General features: G+C 38.1%; 1 protein-coding gene across 1 annotated transcript; it reads left to right on the top strand.

Annotated features, from left to right (window-relative positions):
* The first annotated feature begins 14 nt into the window (after positions 1-14).
* Positions 15-24,025, top strand: zcchc8 (zinc finger, CCHC domain containing 8). The gene is made up of 14 exons (XM_080208341.1): positions 15-202; positions 2,020-2,060; positions 2,446-2,520; positions 2,626-2,731; positions 2,810-2,887; positions 7,258-7,361; positions 8,876-8,941; positions 9,055-9,115; positions 10,898-11,028; positions 11,457-11,599; positions 12,639-12,763; positions 13,816-13,902; positions 20,607-20,727; positions 22,511-24,025. The coding sequence occupies exons 1-14, from the start codon at positions 26-28 to the stop codon at positions 23,377-23,379; spliced, it is 2,184 nt and encodes a 727-aa protein (XP_080064467.1). The 5' UTR covers positions 15-25; the 3' UTR covers positions 23,380-24,025.
* Positions 24,026-24,208: the final 183 nt, after the last annotated feature.

The raw sequence follows: 24,208 nt of genomic DNA, 5'->3' as shown, positions 1-24,208 counted from the left end.
ACGTCACTGACCGCTCAGTGACAAGATGGCCGCCGAGAGGGTGGGATTGGATTTTGGGGACCGCGAATTGTTCGAGGAGTTTGAGGATTCAAAGCCTTCTCACGTCCGTTTCAGCGACTCGGAAGATGCGGGCGAGGCGGAGACGATGAGAAAGCAGCTGCTGGAATTCGAGGAGAGAGTGGGTTGCCTGAAGGCGGAGAATATCCTTTTTTTTCGTTGAAAGGAAACGAGCCTCATAAAAATCAAACGGGGCGCCTCGGGAGCGATTGGCTCGTGTCGGAGAGGCCGCGTAACGGAGTCGGGGCAGAACGGCCGTTTAACGGCGTTCGCTGGCTGCCCGCAAGCTCTCACTCTGCTCCTGTTAGGTCCCGGTTACCCAGGGGTTTTTTTTAACAATCTGATTTTTTGGTTTTGGTTTTGCTTCTTGGCTTGGCTTCACCGGATAGGCCCGGAACATAGGCCTGCGAGTCATCTCATTGTAGCTTCTTCATTTCGGTTTCCTCTGGAATCGGATCGACCACAGGCATTAGAAGCAGAAGTACGCAATCTCCTGGCCTGCAAACAAATGGAGCGGGGCGGGGAATAGGGATTTTTACCGCTTCCTGCGGAGTGGCTGGCTGCATGGCTTCAAACCACCCCGTTTGGAACAATTTTTACTCGGGCTAATTTTGAAGTACAGTTGCGGCACTGGATTTCTTCGTGCAGAAGTGGTTGTAAATTCCGATGCTTTGAAACTTGCATCCTTTTGAATCGTTCTGTTACACTTGTAGAGTATTTATTTCTGCACCGAAATAACTTTGATTTATCCGTTTATGGTCAATCTGTAAGTAATACAAAATATTTTTAAGATTCTTAAAATCTTAAATGTTTACTGTCGTAATACTGATAACTGTCGTAGTAAATCACTACTATTGCAATAAGGATTATGGCATGACGCATTTACTTTGCAAAGTTAGCATCCGTTGATTTAACGAGTGAGTGGTAAATCGGGCGTGAAGACTCGGAACTGATCAGACGGAGTAAAACTGGTCCAGGCTGTAATTCTGGATTCAGTGCACTTTTGTACAGTAATTGTAAGGTATATGTAAAGCGAAACCTCTTCACATCGGTGAAGTGATAATGTCTTTGATTTGAAACGCTTTCTGCCGTGTTTGTGGACCTGAGTTCTACCGATAGGCAACACAAAGTTCTCCAGTCAAGAAAAGCGGCCTTCAACTACCTGTCAAAATCAAATGTTTTGCAGATTATTCTGACATTCAAAATGGTTAGACATTAAGTTGCTTAATGCTTGTTTTCCACTGGACGTATCCTGTATCAAACAGAGCGTGTGAGGCAATGTTCCTGATTCACTCTCCTTCCCACCACTTATTTAATTCCGAAATCTTATCACCACACGTTGTTACATTGTATACTTCTGTGTAAAACCAAAGTTGAATGCGTGTAATGACATCCAAGGAAGTAAATCTATTTTTGCTGCATTATTGTGCAGGTATTGCTTGAGTGCATTAGCCATGCTAAATTCTCCCTTAGTATACCCAAACAGGTGCAGGAGTGTGCCGACTAGGGGATTTTCACAGTAACTTCGTGTTAATATAAACCTACTTGTAACACTCATAAATAAACTTTGAAAAACATCTCTGTCAATTTCAAACAAATGATTGGAAATGCTTGGTGATGAGGTCCAAATTTACATTGTGTTTTGACATGATGTGAATTATGTTAGCAGGCACCATTTCATTTAATCTGTGAGATGTCAGTATGGACCTTAGTGATTCAAGTTTGAAGTTTAGAAAAGGAAAAACTTTATAGCTTGCTGGTCATTATTTAGTAAATAACATTGTGTAACTATTATAATTTGGTGCATAAAGAAAGATGGGTTGAATAATGTAGAACTAGTTCAGTGTACTTAAATGTATTAGTTCTGTCCACAGAGCTCTTGAAAACTGTTTTTTAAGAAGTTCAAACTTTAATGCTTCTTGTCAGTCTGTAATGGTCTTTCCCTTAACCATGGGCTAACATCAAGAACTGAAGAGGAAGTTGAACTTGTTGACCCAGCCAAGGTAACATTAATATTAAGAGCCTAACGTTTCACACAACTCTAGATGATGCCTTCATAATGTTTTATGTAATAGTTGAAACTGATTAGTTTAGCATTTAGTCACAAAATCATGTATTATTTTCCAATGTGTACAGTGTTATCTCTATACATGTAAATAGATTGTGTGGAAATATTTGGCCAGTGCATATTCAAATTTTTTTCTAGTCTTTAAGTACCACCATTATCTAAAATGTTAATAAACCCTAGTCTATAGAACTTGAACCAATTGCTTGGCATATTTATGAAATGTAAAAAGATTACATGGGAAAATTGTTAATTTGGATTGGATTCCATATTCTTCAAGTTCTGAAAGTTTACATTAAACTTCTAACCTTTATTTGTGCCAGTAAAATAGTTGTGAGTGACTCCAAAACAGATGGTCCAATGGTTCAGATCTTGTTTATGAACAACAATATTTCAAAGTAAGTTTCAGTTTTAAGCATTTTTTTAAGTTTTTTTGCTTCTTCCTTTGCAGTTTTTCCAGTTTGACACCAGCCATTCTGATTTGTGCACCAATTTAATTTCAGACAGTTTCATCAAGAAATTGAAGATTTCATCACGGGTTTAGTTGAAAAATATGAAAGGGAAATACAAAGTGACTCTGAAAAAACATCATTTAACTTGAAACCTCAGGTGAATAAATGAGAAAATAGCTTTTTTCAGAGAATTGTTTTAAAATCTGTAAGTAAAAATACATAAATTTATTTTCAGCCATCAAGTGTGCTGCTAGAAGAGCACTTGAATGTGAAAACTTCAAGTACAGGAAAGAAAATAAAAGAAGCATTTCATGTAAGTGGGAAGTTCAACTATCAATATTTACTTCTATTGTTCAAAGCTATGGGACAGAGCTGCTTCCGTTCTTGGTCTCAGATTGAGTTAGCTGATCTCAGCTAAATGATGTACTTGGCACCTGGGTTAGATTCCTGTACCTACTTGTTATCTAGTAATCTCTGTTAATGCATTGTGTACCAGATGAGGATGGGACTGAGCTTTTGTGCAATGTGTTCTAATCATTTTCATGGCTCAGTGGCCTGTTGGACAATCAGATGGATGATGAATTATATTCAAATTTACTTAATCTTCTGAGGAGAAGTTCTAAGGAATTTCTCCAACAGCAAGGGCAGTTCAACAGGTCTTCAGAGTATCTGAATGTCCATTCTATATTGTTCAATCGTGGTTGCCTCTCTGGTCCTTATAATTTATTAAATTATTAAATTCCTTATTTGGTTATTATAGACACAATTAAAGCTTTCAGTATTGTTGCTAACTGGGTGAGAATCAGTTTTTAAATTCAGGAGCTAAGCAACACAGCACCTACTGCTATGTCAGTGATCTTTCATATATGGGATGGACGGGGAAATTTTTTTGTCAGTTGTTTGAAGCTTAAAAACTTTGTTCTCGAGGTGCTTTGCTCTGTGCTCAGTCTTGCATCTAAATTCTCTCTTGGCATTAAAAATTGGACCGTACTCCATGCTGTTTTTTTAATAAGTCTCTTTTGCAACTAAGTTGCAGAAATAGCACTTGCATTTCTCTGATTCTAGTAAAATACTGATTTTAGTTTTGAGGCAGTGCGGCCAGACGTATGTATGAGGTAGCATCGTTATCAAATGCCATTGAGATGCCATGATACATAATCAAATAGCATTGAAATGCCATGATAACTACCATCGAGATGCAACTTGGTATTTGCTTAGCTTTGTTTAGCATCCACAAATGGATCCTATCCTTTTAATGCATGATCATTTTTTTCATTTATACTGTTATTCATTTTAAAACCGAACCTCTTCTTGTTTATATAATTCATTTTCCCTGTTTAATTGTGCATTGTTCAGTACTTACTCTATTCAGACTCATGACTTGGTTATATAGTTTAGTCTTGTGTGTAAATTCTATATTCTAAGAATTGTCATCAACTTTGTTATTTTAATAGTGTTAACAGGAGGGAAAGCAGAATTGATTTCTGAAGATCTTCAATCTTCTTTGCATTTCATTGTTTTTCCAATTACTGACACCTGTTTTTTTTTGTACCAAGTCTGCTATATTTAAAGAAACATTTGACAGCATCCCGCCACCGTGTTCATTTATTACTAATGTACCCAAAAAGGCGCCAGAGTGTGGCGAATTGGGAGGTTTTCACAGTAACTTCATTGCAGTGTTAATGGGATGGGGTTGGTCTGAACCGTGCTGGGACCAGAGTGCTGGCGAATCGAGTAAAGAGGACTGTAGACAGGGCTTTAAACTAATTAGCGGGGGGGGAGGGTGTGAGGGTAGGTGACCTTACGAGGTCTAAAGTTAAGGAGAGTGTACATGTAAGGGAAGAGGCCGAGGATGTCCCAGGTGGTCAGGAAGGCGAATGGGATGCTGGCCTTCATAGCGAGGGGGATTGAATATAAAAGTAGGGAGGTCTTGCTGCAGCTGTATAGGGCATTGGTGAGGCCGCAACTGGAGTACTGTGTGCATTTTTGGGCGCCGCACCTGCGCAAAGATATTTTGGCCTTGGAGGGAGTGCAGAGGAGGTTTACTAGGCTGATACCGGAGTTGAGGGGGTTGAGCTATGAGGAGAGGCTGAATAAACTGGGCTTGTACTCGTTAGAGTTTAGAAGAATGAGGGGAGATCTCATTGAGACATATAAGATGATGAATGGGATGGATAGGATAGAGGTGGAAAGACTCTTCCCGCTCAAAAAAGACAATAGGACTAGGGGGCACAGCCTCAAGATAAAAAGGGGGCGGTTTAGAACGGAGTTGAGGAGGAACTTCTTCACTCAAAGGGTGGTGAATCTCTGGAATTCTCTGCCCGTTGAAGTGGTGGAGGCTGCCTCGCTAAATATTTTTAAGACGCGGGTTGATGGGTTTTTGATAGGAGAGGGGATTAAGGGTTATGGGGAGAGGGCGGGAAAGTGGAACTGAGCAGCGACAGATCAGCCATGATCTTATTGAATGGTGGGGCAGGCTCGAGGGGCTGGATGGCCTACTCCTGCTCCTATTTCTTATGTTCTTATGTAAGCCTACTTGTGACACTAATAAACTTGGGCTAACTTAGTCCATAATTTACTGGCCCATGTTTCATATTATTTTTCAATCCTAGAATAAAGTTTGGTATCCGCCAATCCTTGGATGCGGATCTTATTGTTGTAGAACTCTTATTGAAAACGTTAATCACAACCACACTAGTGGTTCCCTCTAGTTTGTTTGAGAAGTCATGTTTCTGGCCAACGTACCTTGTTAATTCAATATATATGTCACATCTCTTATCAATTTCTGAACTAATTGCTAAATCCAAAATTGCACATAAGGTTACTTTGGTACCTTGTTTGTACTTTGGAAGACCGATGTTTGAGTTGATTGTCTGTTAAATGGCTAAGACTGGCTTCCTTATCCTTATGGTAGACGGGATATGCTTGTCTACTACCTAGATAAGGAAAGAATACTTACAGTGCCAGCAGGTAGTTATTGAATACTAGCCTCTTGGAATCAGAACTAAAATAGTTCCAGTATCGGTATTTTTGTGTTAATTTATGAAGAAGAATTCAATATGCCTACCATTTCTCAACACCTTCAACACTTGTGTTGCTTAATGCTGGATTGATTTACCTAGTCTTTATCATACTCCTATTTCAAAATAGCCAAAACATTTATTTCGATTCCAGCCCATATAATTTAATTTTCTATTGCTCTTAGCTCTTCTGAATTAATTTTAATTATTGAAAACTGACATTTGCACATTTTACCATGAATTGTTTTCTTGTATATTTTCATTTTGTGTTGGCCATTCAAAAAACTTTATTAGCAATTTTAACTGATCTTAATCCCTATACTTATGTAAAGTTAGTTTTATTATATGAGCTACTAAATTCAAGGAAATTATTTCAGATAGTTTTGATAAAGTTATTAAATAGATTTAAAGTTTTCAAACAGATTGGAAAACATGTTAAAATATAGGAACAGAAATTTACGCAATACGTTAAACTATTTGCATTAGGAAATTATCATTGAAATTTGAGAAATATTTTACACAGGGCATGGCATTACACTGACATTCCCAATGTCAGTGTTTTGAACAATTTATCTGTGCACTAAGCACTGTTAGTTGAAGGGGCCACAACTTGTCTGCTCCCAGATTCTTTTGTGAGATGATCCCTTTCAGATTTCTGTTACTTCTGTAGGGATAACACCTAATCTTTGCTGTGCCACTATTTTTCTAAATATAGTCTGGATGGGGTGTGGGTGGAGACTGCTTCTACCCTTCCACCCCATGACTTTCTGCATTGGTATTCCGGATTGAATTGTACCTCCTCCAACACTTGTGTTTAATGAAATAGATGACTGGATTGCATCTTCCTCCATTTCCTTTAGGTGGTTTTCTAGTGTTGATCATAAAGTTAACCAGTTTATGTCAATCCTAATGATCCTCTCATGACAAAGTTTTTGCAGTCAGTACAGTGTGATATTGCATACTGAACCACCTTTCTGTTGTAAGCACATTAATTCTTGGATGCACTGTACTGAACTTGACTGAGATTATTTTATTTCGTATACTGTTTCCAGCCTCCATTTCTTTCTTAGACTCATATTGACATAGGAATATAATTAAATACCAAATTCCCTTATGCTTTGATATTGTATTAATACTTACGTAAATACACAATGTAATTTGTAAAATGTACTTGCCTGAAATTGAGCCAGGTAATTTATGCTAAAAATATTTCAGTAGTACTATTGCAATTTACAATATATTGTAGTCCAACATAGATCAGCTTTTCGATGTTCATCAAACATTGTACTAAAATCTGGTATCTGTATTTGCACTTTGACTTCTTTTTGCCCTCCAATTTGGGTAATTTAGTTCAAAAATATAGCAAGTGTAAAGGAATATACAGGTTTTAAATCTGATTTGGTGTCTGCTTCAGAGTTTTTATTGTATGTTACTTCAGAATAATTATTATTAGATTATTTGTTTTATTTCCCAATGATTTGATGAGGTCCCTTTTTGATTACTACACAAGTGTGTGTACATGTATAATATATAATGTCTATATACAGTGAATTCTTTAAACTTTAATATGACAATTACATCATAGCTGAACAAACGCTCATTAGTTTTTTTGCTAAATGAGTACATATTAGGAAAGTTTTTTTGTAACTTTTGTTTCATGCAGGTTGTGGGAAGCGTTCAGTACTTCACCAACTTTTGCCTTGACAAACTCGGACAGCCATTACTAAATGAGAATCCACAGCTGACAGATGGATGGGAAATTCCCAAGTATCCTGCACACTGAATGGAAAGTTTCTACTTCAGTTGACTTGTTTATTGTATATTGTAGCAAGATAGGCCAAAAATAAAGTTGAAGTCCTGCTGCCGGAGTCAAAATGGAGGCAACCCCTCTACAACTGGCAGCAGAATTCAGGAAGGCATACTTCTTGTACTAACTAATTAAGGAGCTGCAATTCCAATTTAATTGTAGGGGCAGCCCGTGAGCTGCCAGCTTAACAGGAGGCCAGCAATTCAGTGTACTTTGTAGGGGTGGCCAGTGATGATGCTGTAACTGCAAAGAGAGGGTGTCTCAACGGCTGAGGACTCTCCAAGAGAATGTTTGTAGATGCTGGAGCCAGACAGACAGGTCCCAACGATCAAAGGGCCAGATGGTGGTTGTTGAGCACAGATTACATGTGTTGCCAAATGCGTGGTAAAGTTCTGGGCGTGGTTTTGGAATTGGCCCTGAACGGATGAAAGAACAGTTTGCGTTTATACTAGATCTTGGGGATGTCTGTGAACTGTTAGCGTGTGTTGGGAGTAGAGAGTAAAATATTTGTCACGTTCAGATGTTAATTTCCAAATGTATATAGTTTAATACATTAATTCCAGCTGTTTATAGATATTAGATGTTTTCCAATCTGTTTTACCATTTTATTGAAGCAATGCTCCTGATCTAGATGGGGGGAAAAATTAGAATTTATATGAAATGTACAATAGTAATTTTTATTTTTCAAAAAATAAATTTGTATTTGGCACAGATTATTAGTTTTAAACATTTGTTAGTTTTATTGTGCAAGAGCCCAAGTACATTCAGTGAAAGTTTGATATTAATATTAGCAGTTCTTTTGACCATCTTGACTCACTACACAAGTGTTACTCCATGCATTAATGACAGAATGCACAGAATTTTTTTTGCTGTGCATAATTTCATGGACTCTTGATGGGTTTTAAATGGCCTGTTTTGGAACAAGTGTTAAAATGTGATGTGCAGAACTCATGAAATAGACAATACAGCTTTTTGTCATGCATTCATCAGGACAAATGCAAGAATACCAAATTTCAAACGATCACAATTTATACTACAACATGAAAAGATGCCATCCAATTGTGCATTCCCTTTTCTCCTGAAGTATAAGTTGTGATTGTTTGAAATTTGGCATTCTTGCATGTATTCTGATAAGTGCAAGACAAAAAGTTCTGGTGACATGTCTTTCTTGCTTTACCAACATTAATTTCGAAGCATAATATTATTTACTGATCTTGATAATTATCACAGATCAGAAGGATGGAGTAGTTTAGGACAGCTCCATGTTCCAGATATGCAGAGCAAGGAAAATGCCCAAATTAATAGCTCTGCAGTTCTTATAGCCAATCAATTCACATCTTTGCAAAATGCAAATAAACTTGCTGTTATTGAGCACGAGGAAATCTTATAATGAGGTGGCATACATAAGGCCGGGAAGCTTATTTTACAATGTAGATGTTTATGGAAATGAGTAATTCCTGAATGCGCTGTAAAGATACCAGCAAGTCTTCGCCCAAGTTGTATCCTTAGATGGTCAAGAAGTGGAATTGAAAGCTAAGAGGTACGTATAGATATTCAGGCTTCAAATTTATATAATTGAAGAAGATAGTAAACATGTTCTTTTATTGAAATACATTAATAACTTGGGGAAAAAACACATTTTGTATCAAATAGGCCAAAACCTTGTTGTTTCAACTGTGGTTCAACGGAACATCAGTTAAAAGATTGTCCAAAGGTAAGATCAGCATAACTTTGTAATGAGATTTTGTTCCAAATGGACAAGTTGCACACATCGTGGTCATGCAGAAGTCAACAAATTGTTTGCTTATTCTTCAATGGGAATTGATCTCGCTGGGGTGCATCATTGACCCTAATAATCACATTTTAAGTTGACGTTTTCAAGTTTCCTTTGCGCTTCGATTTTGTTCGGGCTGTTCCCCTTCCTTTTGGGGAGCTGCCCCTTTTACTTTGTCCTGATTTAACTTGAGTTTGTTTATTTGGTTTGACGTTAAGAGGCCAAGGGCGTGCAATTCTGTGAATATGACCTAGTATTTTCCTCTGTTTAACAGTAAAACTAAACATGAGCTTATTCAAGCAATTGTACTTAACCATCTTGACTCAATGGTAATAAGCCCATCTCTTGAGTCAAAATAATTGTGGGTGCAAGCCCTACTCCAGCACCTGGCTGCACAATCTAGGCTGCAAAGAAGTGCTGCATTGCCACAGGTACTGTCTTCTGGATGAGATGTTGAACTTAGATCTCGGCAATGCTCAGAGAAGAGCCAAGAATTCTTCCAGCAGTCTTGTTTCAGTCCTCCTTCATCCAGCACCATCAACACTGTTTAATTGCTTATTTCTCATTTGTTGTTTGTGGGAACTTTGCTGTTACAAATTGGTTTTGAAGGGATTTGGGATATCTTGGCATCAAAAATGCTTTTTTGAGGGGGGGGGAGGGGGGGGGGTGGGGGTGGTCTGATACTTGGGGCAAACCAGCAACCCCATATTTATCCTGCCAGGCATGTGCCATGGAGAGGTCACTCCAGTGATCAATTTGCATGCACCATTGACTCTCAAGACAAGGAGGCTAAGGAGGAAGGAAGTATGGTATGCAACAGCAAGATCCTAAATTTGACCTCTGTTCTCTGCAGCAGTAGTTGAAGTAAGAAGCATATTACAATTTGCCACTCTATTCTGGGTGGATAGGCAATTTTTTTTTTTAATTTGCCCATGGGATGTGGATGTTGCTGGCTGGGCCAGCATTTCTTGTCCATCCTTAATTGCCCTTGATCTAAGTGGCTTGCCAGGCCATTTCAGTGAGCGGCTAAGTCACCACATTGCTGTGGGTCTGGAGTTACGTGTACGCCAGACCAGGGTAAAGATGGCAAAGTTCCTTCCCTAAAGGACATTAGTGAACTGGGTGGGTTCTTGCAACAATCGACAATGATTTCATGGTGGTTGGATTTTTTTTAAATTCCTGATTTTTATTGAATTCAAATTTCATCATCTGCCGTGGTGGGCTTTGTACCTGAGTCCACAGAGCATTGCCCTGGGTCTCTGGATTACTAGTTAAGTGACAATACCACTATGCCACTGCTTCCCCAGTTATCAATTAACTCCCATTGGAAACTGCATACTGTGGAAATGGTGCGAGGGTACAGTCAGTTTCATTGTAAGGTTGCCTGTTCATAAGTTTTTTTACACTTGTGAAGAATTATTGTGAAGAAACATCATTTGAGCTACTTGAGATCTGTTGGCACATGTAAAACTTTACTCCAATGTAAGTCAGGAGAGGAGGTCATTAAAACTAATCAGGAGATATACAGGCAGTCGCCTTAAATTGACTGATCTTCAAACAGAGGCAAGTAAAATTGAAACTTATTGTGAATTTTTGATAAACACATTAAAATACGTACTTAAATTTTGAGCAGCCTGAATAATCATATTTTGACATTTCATACACAAATGTTATTAACTGCAATGAATAATTAACCTTCATATCTTTCAATTGACTTTACAGCCACGTGACCTTGCTCGTATTAGCGAAAAAAGAAAAGAATTCATGACGATGGCTAATGATTCACCTCATTCAGGATCTCAACAGCGGTATCACGCAGAGAGATTTGAAAAGTTCAAACCAGGTGTTATCAGGTAAAATAAAACCAATGGATTGCATTATCATAAAATTATATAGCACAGAAGGAGGTTATCAGACTCATCATTCTTGTGCTAACTTTTTGAAAGAGTTATTCAATTAGTCCCAGTCCCCTGTTCTTAACAGCCCTACTGTCACAAGATATGCTGAGCAGAATTACTGCCGTAATTCCCCTTTGCAGCAATGTTGCCACTTGAAAAATGGCCTGTCATTCTACTTTCCAACCTTTTTTGAAAAAAAATATTCTGTGCAGTAAGCTGCATCTATTTGTTAATTTTGTAGTTAAAATCTTTGTATTTTGCACAAAAATATCTTTTAAACCATTAAATTGTAAATGTCATCTGGAACGAAGTCTTGCCCAACTACCAATATTTATTGTTCATGGCATTAAATTTTTTTTTGTTTAACTTGATTGTTTCTGCAGTGTAGAACTTAAAGAAGCTCTGGGGATGACTGATGAAACGCTTCCACCTTTTATTTATCGGATGCGTCGATTGGGTTATCCACCTGGATGGTTGCTAGAGACCCAACAAGAGAATTCTGGGCTTGCTTTATATGATGGAAAAGGTGAAATATTCCAAATACAAACTTTGAATATTTACATGTGGTATGATTAATAATTTCATATTCGGTGCATTGAGACTTTTTTGTTTCTTCCCTACGTGGTAGTTTAGTGTTTTTAATTGGTTTGTACTTACTGCATACTTGGGAAAACCCCCACGGTACCTTTACCCAGTTAATGGTTGGGAGTTTCCAGTCTCAGGCCAAGTGAGGTCAATGGCTCTTCCCCTTGCCCACTCCAATTCCCATGGCAGGCAGGGCGGTAGAATTCTGGTCAATGTCTCCAGTCATTTTGCTGCAGGATATGCTGAAGGGTTCCTTGTGTTGTTGTTCATGCCAAATTTGCCCTATTTGAACATTTAAAATGCATTATTCAAAAGCTAAAATTTGGAGACTTGTGGGGGGGGGGGGAATTGAGAGTAGCAAGAAACTGAGTATGTTTTTACTGCTAATACATAGAGAGTTGTCTTGATACATCACAATATTCTCATTGACCAAGGAATCTATGTCTGGCACTCATTACTTTGCACCACTGAAAGATATGCTGTTCACCTCAATGAATCTGTTTATTGAACCACTCCAGAGTTTTTTTTTGTCCATTAAAATGTTTTGTTGTTAAAATGGATCAGTATTTTCACTAGCATGAAATCTATCTGGCAACATATTAGAGTGCCATCACTGACTGACAAGATACAAGTTTTGTATTCTTCCTGCTTGAAATTCCGTTGTTAGAAACGCCAGGGAAATGGTGCTGCTAGCTAGGAAATTTCAATCACATATTAAGACCAAAGCCAATCAAAATGATTTACATATTTTTATCAAACAGCAAACAAGAAATAAACAGTTTTTGCCCTAGTCAGGAGAATGAGCAATTTTTTTTGTTTTTATTTTGGGAGGGGAAGAAAGAAGAGGGGAAGATCCAATATTTTCAACCGAACTTAAAATGAACTGAAAAGCTCATACTTTTGTTCTAAAAGTTGTGGCTGCTGTCTTTATTCTCATGTAGTTATATGCATATTTTAACAGTTTTCTCTTTTATATATAGATCCAAGTGACAGTGAAACAGAACATGACAGACAACATCTAAAAACTTATTCTCCATCCTATGATACCAGCAAATTAATAGATTATGCAGGATTCAATGCTGTCATTCCGAAAGGGATTCAGGATGTAAGCATTTTCATAGAAACCCTACAGCGCAGAAAGAGGTCATTCAGCCCATTGAGTCTGCATCGACCACAATCCCACCCGTGCCCTACTCCCATATCCCTACATATTTTCCCCACTAATCTACACATCTCAGGACACGAAGGGGCAATTTTAGCATAGCCAATCAACCTAACCCGCACATCTTTGGACTGTGGGAGGAAACCGGAGCACCCAGAGGAAACCCACGCAGACACGAGGAGAATGTGCAAACTCCACACAGACAGTAATCCAAAACGGGAATAGACCCCAGGTCCCTGGAGCTGTGAAGCAGCAGTGCTAACCACTGTGCTACTGTGATGCCCACTTGATGTTTTACTTGATATGTTCCAGTCTGTTCCCCACCGCACCTTCAATTTCTTCTGTTTTTTTTCCTCAAATGTATTGGTTGATGCTAGATTTTTTGTTTTCCAAGCTTTGGCCAACTAATTGGTATCTTTTCAGCCTGGTTGGGTGAGTGCTACTAGGCATTTTGATCATGGAGCATCCCAATCTGGCGATATCCTCAATTTTTCAAACACTGTTAACATTCAGCAAATGTTTGTGTGTCTTCCCGATAGTCCTTTCTTCTCTGTCTTTATGCTTTGAAACTTTTATACCGAGAACATTTGGATGCCTCTGGGTTAGATGTCATATAGGTAGTCCATAGACCTAGTTCCCCTGCAAAATAATAAGTGTCGTGATTTTCTCTTACTACTTCCTGTGTAACAAGATTCCAGGTATTTAGATTTAAAACTATACCAACAGCGTAATTTTTTAGAAAAGTAGAATTTTGAAGAAAGTCTACCAGAAAAAGGCTATCAATATGAGGCTATGAAAGTTCTAGTCTGACTATTTTTATTGCTTCAGGACATGAGGTTGATTTAAAATACTTTGTTAAGAAATATGCAATGAAATAAAGCTGTTCAGATAGCTGATTTATTTTGCTCCAGAGCTGATTTTGTCTTCTGCATGATATTTGTCTTAAAGTTTTTTCAACTGATTTGTTTTGGTATTTTGTTTTGTGATTACATTAGGAATGGAGGCAGTATGGTTCAATTCCAATGCAATCCCATCATCTGAAGGAATACTTTGCACATCAATTGGCTGCAGATTATCCCACTGTAAGTTTAACACTTATTATGTTGTTTGACTTGGCTGGGTTTATCAATTTTGGGCATTACAAATTTATGAGTAGAAGGTATTTGGCTCAAATTGACTAATTCGCCATGAAACCAGGAACAAGACTAGAATCTGGTTGATATGATTCAGTGCCACATAACCTGCCAAACCATCAGAAGTGTTCAACTATAAGGTGACATTTAGGACTGAGTTCCAGTCCTTCACAGTCATTGGGTCAAAATCCTGGAATTCCCTCCTTAACAGCATTGTGGTTAACACAGCAGGTGGACTGCAGCGATTCAAGGCAGCTCACCACCACCTTCTCCAAGGCAACTAGGGATGGGTAATAAATGCTGGCCAGCCAGCAATGTCCACGAGCTGTGTGATCCTGGCAAATTGGGCGTCACTGAGCAGTTGCTGCTTGGTAACACTATTAATGATTCCTTCCATCATGTTACTGATGATCGAGAGTAGATTGATGAGCGGTAATTGGCTGGGTTGATTTGTCCTGCTTTTTGTGTACAGGACATACCTAAGCAATCTTCCACATTGTCGAATAGATACCAGTGTTGTAACTATAAATGGAAGAGCTTGAATAGGGGAGCAACAAGTTCTAGAGCTCAAGTCTTCCGTACTATTGCTGAAATGTTGTCAGGGCCCGTTGCCTTTGTATCCAATGCCTCCAATTGTTTCTTGATATCACATGAGCGAATCGAACTGGCTGGAGACTGACATCTGTAGTGCTGGGGACCACTGAAGGAGGCTGAGATGGATCATACACTGTTGCTCATTTCTTACTGACATGTAATATAATGACTGTGATACATTGAAACTGCGGATCTTAATGCCTATGAGTAAGTGCCAGAGGCTTACAGATATAAATTTATGAAAGAAATAAAGTTGGACTTTAATGGAATTTGCCAGTGGAAAAAAACTGATATTTGATGGGTCTATGAATGTTCCATGAGATTTTGAAAGTCTTGGAGAGGCATTGCTCGTGTGTCACATGGAAGAGCATAAAGTTATTAAGATAAGAGAAACTGGAACAAAGGTGGACAATGAGGAATTGTCTTAAACACATGTTAGGAGCAAGTTATTGTGAACTTGCATATAAACTGGAGAGATGAGATTGGATCAGTGAAGTTAATGGCCTGGGGAAAGAAACAGACTCAGAATAGAAACACACAGTCTGGAAGTCAAGGTTGACTAAATGCTGCCAGCGTTTCTGCCGGTTAAAAAGGACACGTGAAGGATGAATGCTGGAAATTAAAAAACAAGTCACTAACATATGTGAGATTGCGCAATGTCCCTTCAGAAACTATTGTCCCAGTGGGTGATGCTGCTGACAAACCTGTATTCACCACTAGAAGAGAGAGTAGTGCACAGTAAAATAATGGAAATTTTCTGTTTGAAGGTGACATGCTCGTTCCTGTCTGGTGAAGTAAGCAAGCAAGTTGTTCTTACAGATACTGGATTGATCCAGTCATTGGTGTTAGTAGATGACAGGCCATTTCAGAAAAAAATGCTTTTCAAAAAAAAAAGTACTGACAGATGGTTCCAGTAGAAGTTGTTTACCCTTTCCTGTGTAAAAGTTCATTTAAAATTTGCTTTAATTTCTGGCCCTTCAGTTATGGGGGTTGTGCCTAATTTACCTGTTGGTGATGAAGATGTTTTTAATTAGCGAATATCTCAGCCAAGCTATTGTATTACTGTCTCCAGCATAAACCTATTCAGTCTGTTGAAATTGTAGCTGCACTACAAAAGCCAAATGTCTTAAAGAATTCACAACTTTATGTAACCTTTATTATAAAAATTGCTGTTTCAACTAAAAATGTGTTCAGAGTCAGAAATTCAAACTGCTAACATTTCAAGGACAGAGGAGCATCAGACTATTGGGAGGTGAGGCTAATCTGCCTGAGTTAAATATGCAGGGAAAACGTGATCAGAACGTGACTGTGAGGAAATATGTGGTCGTGAATGTAAAATGAAAGTATAGTCACCCTTGCTAGAAAAGAAATTGCTGCTAATGCACAAATTAAGTGTGGGTGCAGGGAAAGCAGAATAGACTTGGTTAAGAATATGAAACCTTCTTGGTTGATCATCAGTATAAGTTTAAAAGCCACTAAAGATTTTTCTACCAGAAAAATGAACCAGCGCAAAAAAGGTTTGTGTTAAATCTGAATCTCCTGGAAAGAACGCTGAAGGATTTGATCCTGGAAGTGATCTTAAAAATAAAATTGGTCCTTAGTTTAAACAGGATGAAGTGAATTTAATTCTTATGCACAGCAACTCGGATATGTAGCTGGTGGAGACTTTCTTTACAACTTGGATGTTAGAAGAACATGTTGGTTTGAAAAAAAAATGGAAATCATGAGCTAAAATCTGTACAAAGTGATTGAGTCTTTTTTTAATGAACACTGTTTATTGTTTGATCTTTAAAGAAGAACAAAACAAATTGCTGAATCCAGAAATGGGGAAGTGTTATAAGCAGGGATTTCTCCTTGGATTCCAGTTCACAGCTGCTAGTACTTAGAAGTCATTTGGTAGTGGTCTTCTGGACAAAGTTAACCAATTCAACCAGATTCCAAAATCTTTTGGACCCATCACAAATGCTATTTCTCCAGACTCTCTGCAATCTACATTCCTTTAACTGAGGACGTGGAAATACTGTACAGCCTAAGTAAAATTAAAAAATCTTTAGTGCATTTTGGAAGAAAGAGAATTAAACTTTTATTTGCAAGAGTTGAAAATCTTTAAAAGCTTACGCAATCTGGAGTTTGTTAGGGTACCAGATCAGAAACCCCAAGGAATGTTATGAAGCCAGATAATTGACCCCAACAATTTTCTGCTTTGACATTAGTGTAAGGATGTGATGTTTCCTATTGACAAACTAGGAAGCTTTTATCAGAACACACTACTTATTTAACAACACAGTTTAACTATAAACAAATGAATTAGCGTAACCTTTAACAATTGAACAATACTTAAACATGACAAGATACATGTCTTAATTGAGTTGCAGTTCAAACAATATTCCTCTTATGGACTTAAGCTCCCTCTTTAAAATTAGTTAGCAAAACGCAGACATACTTGCTGGACTTAGGTTACTGGGGTTTGGTGAGAGAGAGAGACATGGTTTACTTCAAGCAGCCCAGTCAACAACCGTTTGTATTTTAAAATGAAACTGAAAATAGCATTTCTTTCCTACAAGAATTGGTCCCTCCCATTAAGCACATGACTCTGCCCCTGCAAATCAACATAATCAAAACTTTACTTTGAAATCTCAGGAGGAACCTAAATAAACAAAAGGTCTGTTTACTCTATGAAATATTACATTCCTAGCTAAAATCAATTATTAGCCTGCATCCCTAACATCTGCTACAAATTTCCAGTGTTATATTTTGACAGTGATGTTGAAAAAAATGATTACTGCAGTAATATTTTTAGGGGGCGATGTTACAAATGCAAGACTTTATAAAGTGGTTACATTTTAAACTGTCCAAGGTAGACACAATGACTTGAAAAGGGAGTTGTCAAATTGTCACAACCACTTAAAAGGCATTTCTTCAAAGTGGTCCATGAGCTGAGAATTTGTGCATGTATGTAGCCCCCTGTTAAATTTGTAAGTGATTCAATTTAACAGTAACCAGCAGCAAAGCTTTAGTCGTTACATACAGGTTTGTTCCTTACAAAACGACCTCTGTAAATACTTAAGTAAAAGTAATCAAGTTGCTAACAATGCATATTCAGTTCAGTCCTTGAAGATTCCATTGCAGGCCTGTTGCATGGAATGAAAAGTTTTGTGTTCAGCATTGGCAATGGCTTTTGTAGTCAGCTGGTTAGTGTTTGACTTTTCATGTGGGCTTAGCAGGTCAGTCAGCTTTTGGGAGGGAGAGGAGGTTTGTTCTTCACTGGTTCTGTAGTTACAACACTTGAAGATTGTCTGAATATTTTTCAGCAGAATAGTTCATTTTCTAGATGCCTTCCTCTTTGTTCTCCATTGGCTAAGAGCCTTCTCTGAGGATGTCAGAGTGCTTCTTGAGGGTTTTGCGTACATGGCTTACACAGCCTGTCTTTATCAAAACCAAAGCAAAATTTCAGATGTGCCATTGTTCAGCCAGGCAAAGAAGTTAATTATGTTGAGGTCCTTTACAGTCTTGTCCCTCAGAAGCTGAGGCATCTTCACAACTTGATTCAGTGAACAGTCTTGGAGTCTTGCATTTTATGTTTCATCTGGAGTCTCATGAGGTCTGAAGAAATACAAAAGTGCCAGGGTGTCTGTCCATACCTCCATTTTGAAAGGGGCTTTTAAACTCAAAGGTTCAAATGCACCTTTCAAACAGTTGTCCTTAACAACAGTAATATTGTAGCTTTTAATATAATACCTTGGGCTTACTGTACAAAATACAAGGAACCAATCGTTTGAGGGATTGGGTAACGTGTGGGCTCATTATTAAGATAGGCATGTGAGAACATCGTATATAGATATAAACCTTTATCAGAGCAGTGTACTGTGCTCAAAGCAAAAATAAAACCCAGACTGGATCACATAACCCATTTCCTTCTAGTGATGTCATGCTGATATTCCTCAAAGGCATATCACAACAATTATAATTGCATGTGCTGCTTGACAATAGTAAACTCTTTCCAGAGACCCATGTGATCTTGCTGTCACAAGGGGAAAAGCCCAACCTGAAATCATAAAAAATCAGATTTTATCTTTTGTGCTTGGCCACACTCTTGACCGAGGGGGACCCAGAGAGGACAACTGAAAAAGAGCAGCTAAATGCCAAGCAGAGGAAAAGACTGTTTGTGTTGGTCACCACGTGAACTGCTGGTGAGAACAGATTCTGTGAAGAAACAGAACTTGTAGACAACTTTCAGCAAGGCAACTTGATTCAAAGCTATGCAGACGATTGTATGAAAGGACTTAACAAGATACTGGAAACTCACTCTGTAATGCCAGAAAGAAGGGTCCTGTTGAAAAGCTGGTAGTGGCTTGCAATTTAACTTCAAAGCTGTGTATCTGTTGAGAGTATGGCAATACGTATAAATGGGTCACAGAATTGGTTAATGGGGAAGTATCTTTTTGTATAATTTAGTTGTATTCATTGTCTATTAAGTAATGTTTATTGTATGTTGATTTATAGTTACAGTAGAAGTCTGGAAATGTGGAATATTGTGATTCTTTCCATCTGTCACTGGGAAATTCATCTTCTTTCTTAAATTATTGACCTTGTAGTAATTCCTTACCCTTTGTAAAAGAGGTTGGCTGCTTTAATATTGTAGATATGTGGTGTCCATGCTTCCCTAATGATTCCATTTATATTTGTCCCATTATTTTTTATCACACTTCAATTTGAGGTATTTGTGGTAATGTAGCTGTCTGTGCTCAATGTTTTGTTCTCATCTCTGTTCTTTGAATTTAAATCATGTTACCTGTTGCTTCCCTTTTTTAATTACCCTGGTTCTCCTACTAATCCAGCTGTCCTACAACTAACTACTTACATCTGAAAGGTATAATTTTTTTCTGGTTAATTCAAAAGTGTAACGAAACATATGTCAATACAAATCTTTTTATTTTTTAAAAAGGGATGAATTTCCCAGTGACTGATGGAAAAAAAACAAGGAGCAAGCTTTCCCATTTCGGAGACTTCATGTAACAAACAAGCTAAAATCAACATTAGTTAAGCAATACTTAATAGTAGCTAATACATCAAATTAACATGTTTAAGTTTTGCATTACAACGTAACCAAAATAGACCTTACAAAAGCCTTTCACTATTTGCTGCAGAGAGTCTCTGAGCTGAGTTTTGTTGTGACTTCACCATCCCCCTTTTTAGAGCAGTCTGTTTCACCTTGCGTTGGGGACATTTTATGCTAGGGTTATCTTGTTATGAGCTTGAAACCTTACAATGGGTGGAGCTCTCCAGCTGAATGGGCAAACCAGACAAAACGCAATAGACCTTGTTAGAACTGGAAAGTTCTGTTGGTGGTCAATGGCAAGTCACTACTTCTGCAAGAGAATCCTGACCAATATGTATTTAAACTGTGTTCACAGACATTCTTGAGCTTACAGGGTGACAGAGGGCACAGTGTTCTTCACTGCACTGTGTGGGTGTACGTACCCAACATGGACTGCAGCAGTAAAAGAAGGTAGCTCACCACCACCTCAAGGCAATTGGTATAGCTGGTGATGATGATCACATCCTGTGAAAGAATACACAAAAAAATTCCATCAGATACATTTTCTGATTCAGCAATTATTCTGATAACTAGTGAATAAACCAGAGGACTTCTAGATGATACAGATATACAGAAGGAGATTGTTCAGTCCATCACGTCTGTTGTGCCAGCCATCTTTGGGAGCCAGGACTTGCTCAATCCCATTTTCTTGATCTGTCAACATATCCTTTTAAAGTTTATCTGTTTTTTAAAGTTGAGGTCTGTTTTCGCAATTGTTTGAGGACATTGTATTCATGTCATACATGATACCTGGGACTGAGAGTGCCCCATATCAAATAATGCCCCAATATTCCTTAACTAAGTTCTTACATTGGAAATGGCTATTTTGGGTGAGATACTGAAGCACTTGAGCGTGTGAAACCATGCTTCAGTGACACGTTGTGAATGAGGAGACCAATGCAGCTTCTTAGGCATTAATTTTAATGTATAAACTGCTTTTTTTAAAACTTTTTCTACGTAGCCTAAATACAATACAAACAAAAGAAGTTCAGATGCTGACTCAAGCCTACGCAGTGTAAAGAAGCTCAAGTCTGAAGAAATAGATATGAATATGAATTCTTTTGACATGGACATAGATTCAGGTACAACACTTAAATATGGTTATTTTTGTTATTTCCTGTTTCTTACTGAAGTATTTGATCCCAAGATGAGCTTTCAAACACAACTGTTCCATCACCAAGCCTACCTACTTTCACCTGTGAAACCTCACTTAACTCCACTGCTGCCTCTACTCACCAGCTGCCAAATCACTCATCCATGTCCTTATATCCTCTGGACTTGATTGTTTTAATGCTCTCCTAGTTGGTATTCTGTTTTTGCCTATAGCATAGTTGACTAAACCAAGTCCAGTTCACCCATCACTCCACACATGCTGATTTATATTTGCTCTTGGTCCAGTAATGCTTTGATTTTAAAGTTTTCAGAACCTTTTATGACCATTCCCCTTTCTATCCCTAACTTTCTCCTCTTATGATCTTCGTGCTCCTTCAATTCTGAGCTTCTGCATCCCTGATTTTAATCACTCCACCACTTTCAGCTGCATTGACCCCAAGATCTGAAAATTCTTCCCTCAACTTCTGTTTCTCCTCCTTAAAGACACTGACTAAAACTTATCCTTTGACTAAGCTTTTGAACATCTGTTCTGATATCTCGTCCGATGGCTTGGTGTTAAGATTTTATTGATAACTTTCTTGTTAGGCCCTTTAGAACGTTATGCTACATTAACTAGTTAGTGAAAATATATGGCACAATTGAAGAACCAAATCTCTGTGGGGTTAATTTTGATTCACAGCTTTATAGCCAGAGCTTCCAACTGGGTTTTATCTGTAGTTGCTAAACCCTGCTAATCAATTTGACTGAGTAAAAAAGGGAATAAGTGTTTTTAATGTTCAACATATGCCAAGAAATATTTCCTTGTTGAAATATATCAAAGATGATATCTGAGCCATAAAACCTTTTTTGTAACTAATGCTATTTGTTTGCCTGTTTCATGTTAAATATGTTATTGATTTATAGTAAGAATTATATGTTAAGTACCCCCGCAACATGCTGGTTCATTTCTCAATCATCGCTTAACACTCCCTTCTCTTCCTGCTGAACTTTCCAACAAAACCAGTAGATGCAACACCTCTCTTTTTAGCTTTTCACTTCCCACAGTCCCAAGGTCCCAAATCATTTTTGCCACCTCCAGCATGTTACTACCAAAGACATTCTTTTTACAGTATTCTGAAGGGAATGTCCTTTTGGCATCCAGGCCCACTTTCAATCACCCACATACTGCATTCATTGCTCACAATGCAGTTTCTTCAACACTGAGGGAACGTAGTGCTTTGTGGAACATCTTTGCTCAGTCTGCAAGCATGACTCTAACCTTCCTTTCACTTCTCGTTTTAAATTTCCAACTACTGTGACCTTGGCCAGCTACACTCTTCAAATGAAGTCTGATATAAGCTTGAGACTGCACATTTTCTTTCAATTCAGCACTTGACAGCATCCCACATCAGATCATAATCTGCCCCTTTTTTTTGCACAGGATCCTTTTTTTTTGCATATCAGGAGCCATTTTTTCACTTGTCTCATTGTACATCTCCTTTTGCCTTGTATCATCTACTCTTTTATGATTTAGTCTCTCCCTACAGGCATCCCAGCACATTTAAGAATATGTTGTTGTAAATATACTGGTCTAAGGCACCAAGGTAACTTACCTAGCCTTTATGTATCACAGTATCAGTGACAAATATCATTGATAATGGCAAGATTCCTGAATAAACCAAATTTTACTTGTGAAGCAAGGCTTCCTTGAAAAAAATTACTTCTGAGGGCTCAGTTTTACTGTTGTATTTTACCCCTTTATTTATCCTGTAGGTTCAGAGACCCCACCAAGGCTATTTCAATCTTTGCCACCCTTACCATCTGGTTGCCCATTAACTTCATCGCCACCTCCTCTACCCAAAGGAACACCACCTTCTACTCCACCTACATTTGTCCCACCTGCACCACCTACTCCAACTCCACCTCCACTTCCAAAAGATACGCCTCCCTCTACTCCTTCAAATTGCTCTCCAGCAGGACATTCAATGCAGGAAGGAAGTGCCCAAGCTGCAACTGCTGGGAATGCAGATAAAACTTTAGATGCAGATGTCTTGTCGCTAGAAGAACTGGAAGAACAACAGCGGTTAATATGGGCTGAATTGGAACGGACTGAAAGCACTAATAGTGAAACAGAAGGTCCTTGTGATTCTCCTTTAACCAAGAATTCTTCAAATTCCTCACCAGCAATAAATACACCCAACAACTACATGGAAATTGAATCCAATGACAAAATGGGAACAGTTGACAATAACATGAGGAGTCCAAGTGCTGAACCATCGTCGGTTGATTCCAGAGATGAACCAATCAATTTGGTGGGACATGCTTCATATAGGGAAGAAAGTTCTCCACCTGAAAATTCCAAAATGGAAATAGAGGGCAGCAAAATCACTCAAGATTCTATCCCCACACTGGAACCACCTGTTGGAGGAAATCAAGTATGTTTAGAGGAAACAGAAGCTTCTAGTGGTGCTGTTTCAGAAGCAAATCAGGAGAACAGGATCTGTTCTGTGCCTGATATGAGTAAATTTGCTACTGGTATTACACCATTTGAATATGACAATCTTTCCGAGGCAACTGGAACTTACCTTAAACTCAGGAGCTTATTGAAGAATTCTCCAAGAAACAGAATGAAAAATAAATAATATAATTATCAACACAGAACTGAAACTTTCAGATCCAAGGCTTCCAAGTCATGATATGACCATATACTATATTGGAGACTTTCATTAAGACCTCGTTTCAACAGTTTGTGGCAGAGCTGGTATTTTAGTAAACAGATCAAAAAATGTGGATGTCAGTGCTATTTTAATATGTAGGGTTGGTAATGAGTGAAAACGTGTTACAGAAAGCTTTTCTTGTTTAATATTCATTTTCAAAGAGGCACTGTTGAAATCTGAAGTCTCAATTTTTCTGATGTGGATTAATGTGTACAGTGGGTTTTTAGTCATTCTTGTACATCAAATCTTTTGTTTATATAACTGAATACATGTTTGTTTTTGATATTACCAATGTAATTTTATATAATATACTGCCAGGGATTTTAATGTACAGTATTTTAAATTCTAATGATGGATCATTTGAAAATGTCAGGGATTACCAGGGCTGTTTTCAGGTATTTTATGAATATCCACATATGCTTTAGTTTTTTAAAGCTGCTTCTACCTTTGTAATGCCATTCTTTGCAAGAAGTATACAGCCTTGGATTATGGGAATATGATGACAATTCTTCTAAGACCTGTTTTAGTATTTTGTGACTGCATTAAATGGTATTGAAATTTGCAGCCAATACCTTTGTGATCTTGGGTTGGTTTTATTTATCACTGGCAAAGGGTTGGCTTCTGTACGTCTCGCTGCTAAGCAACTGAGTTGGAAAGTACAATGTCTACTGGATACAATCATTGGGTGTCTTAAAAGTCAAGTGACATCATTCTCACCTGTGCACTGAATCGTTTTCTCATACCATTGTTTTAG

This window comes from Carcharhinus amblyrhynchos, chromosome 20, assembly GCF_965287045.1.
Source record: "Carcharhinus amblyrhynchos chromosome 20, sCarAmb.v2.hapA, whole genome shotgun sequence".
Taxonomy (NCBI): domain Eukaryota; kingdom Metazoa; phylum Chordata; class Chondrichthyes; order Carcharhiniformes; family Carcharhinidae; genus Carcharhinus; species Carcharhinus amblyrhynchos.
This window is presented reverse-complemented; position numbering and strand designations above follow the sequence as displayed.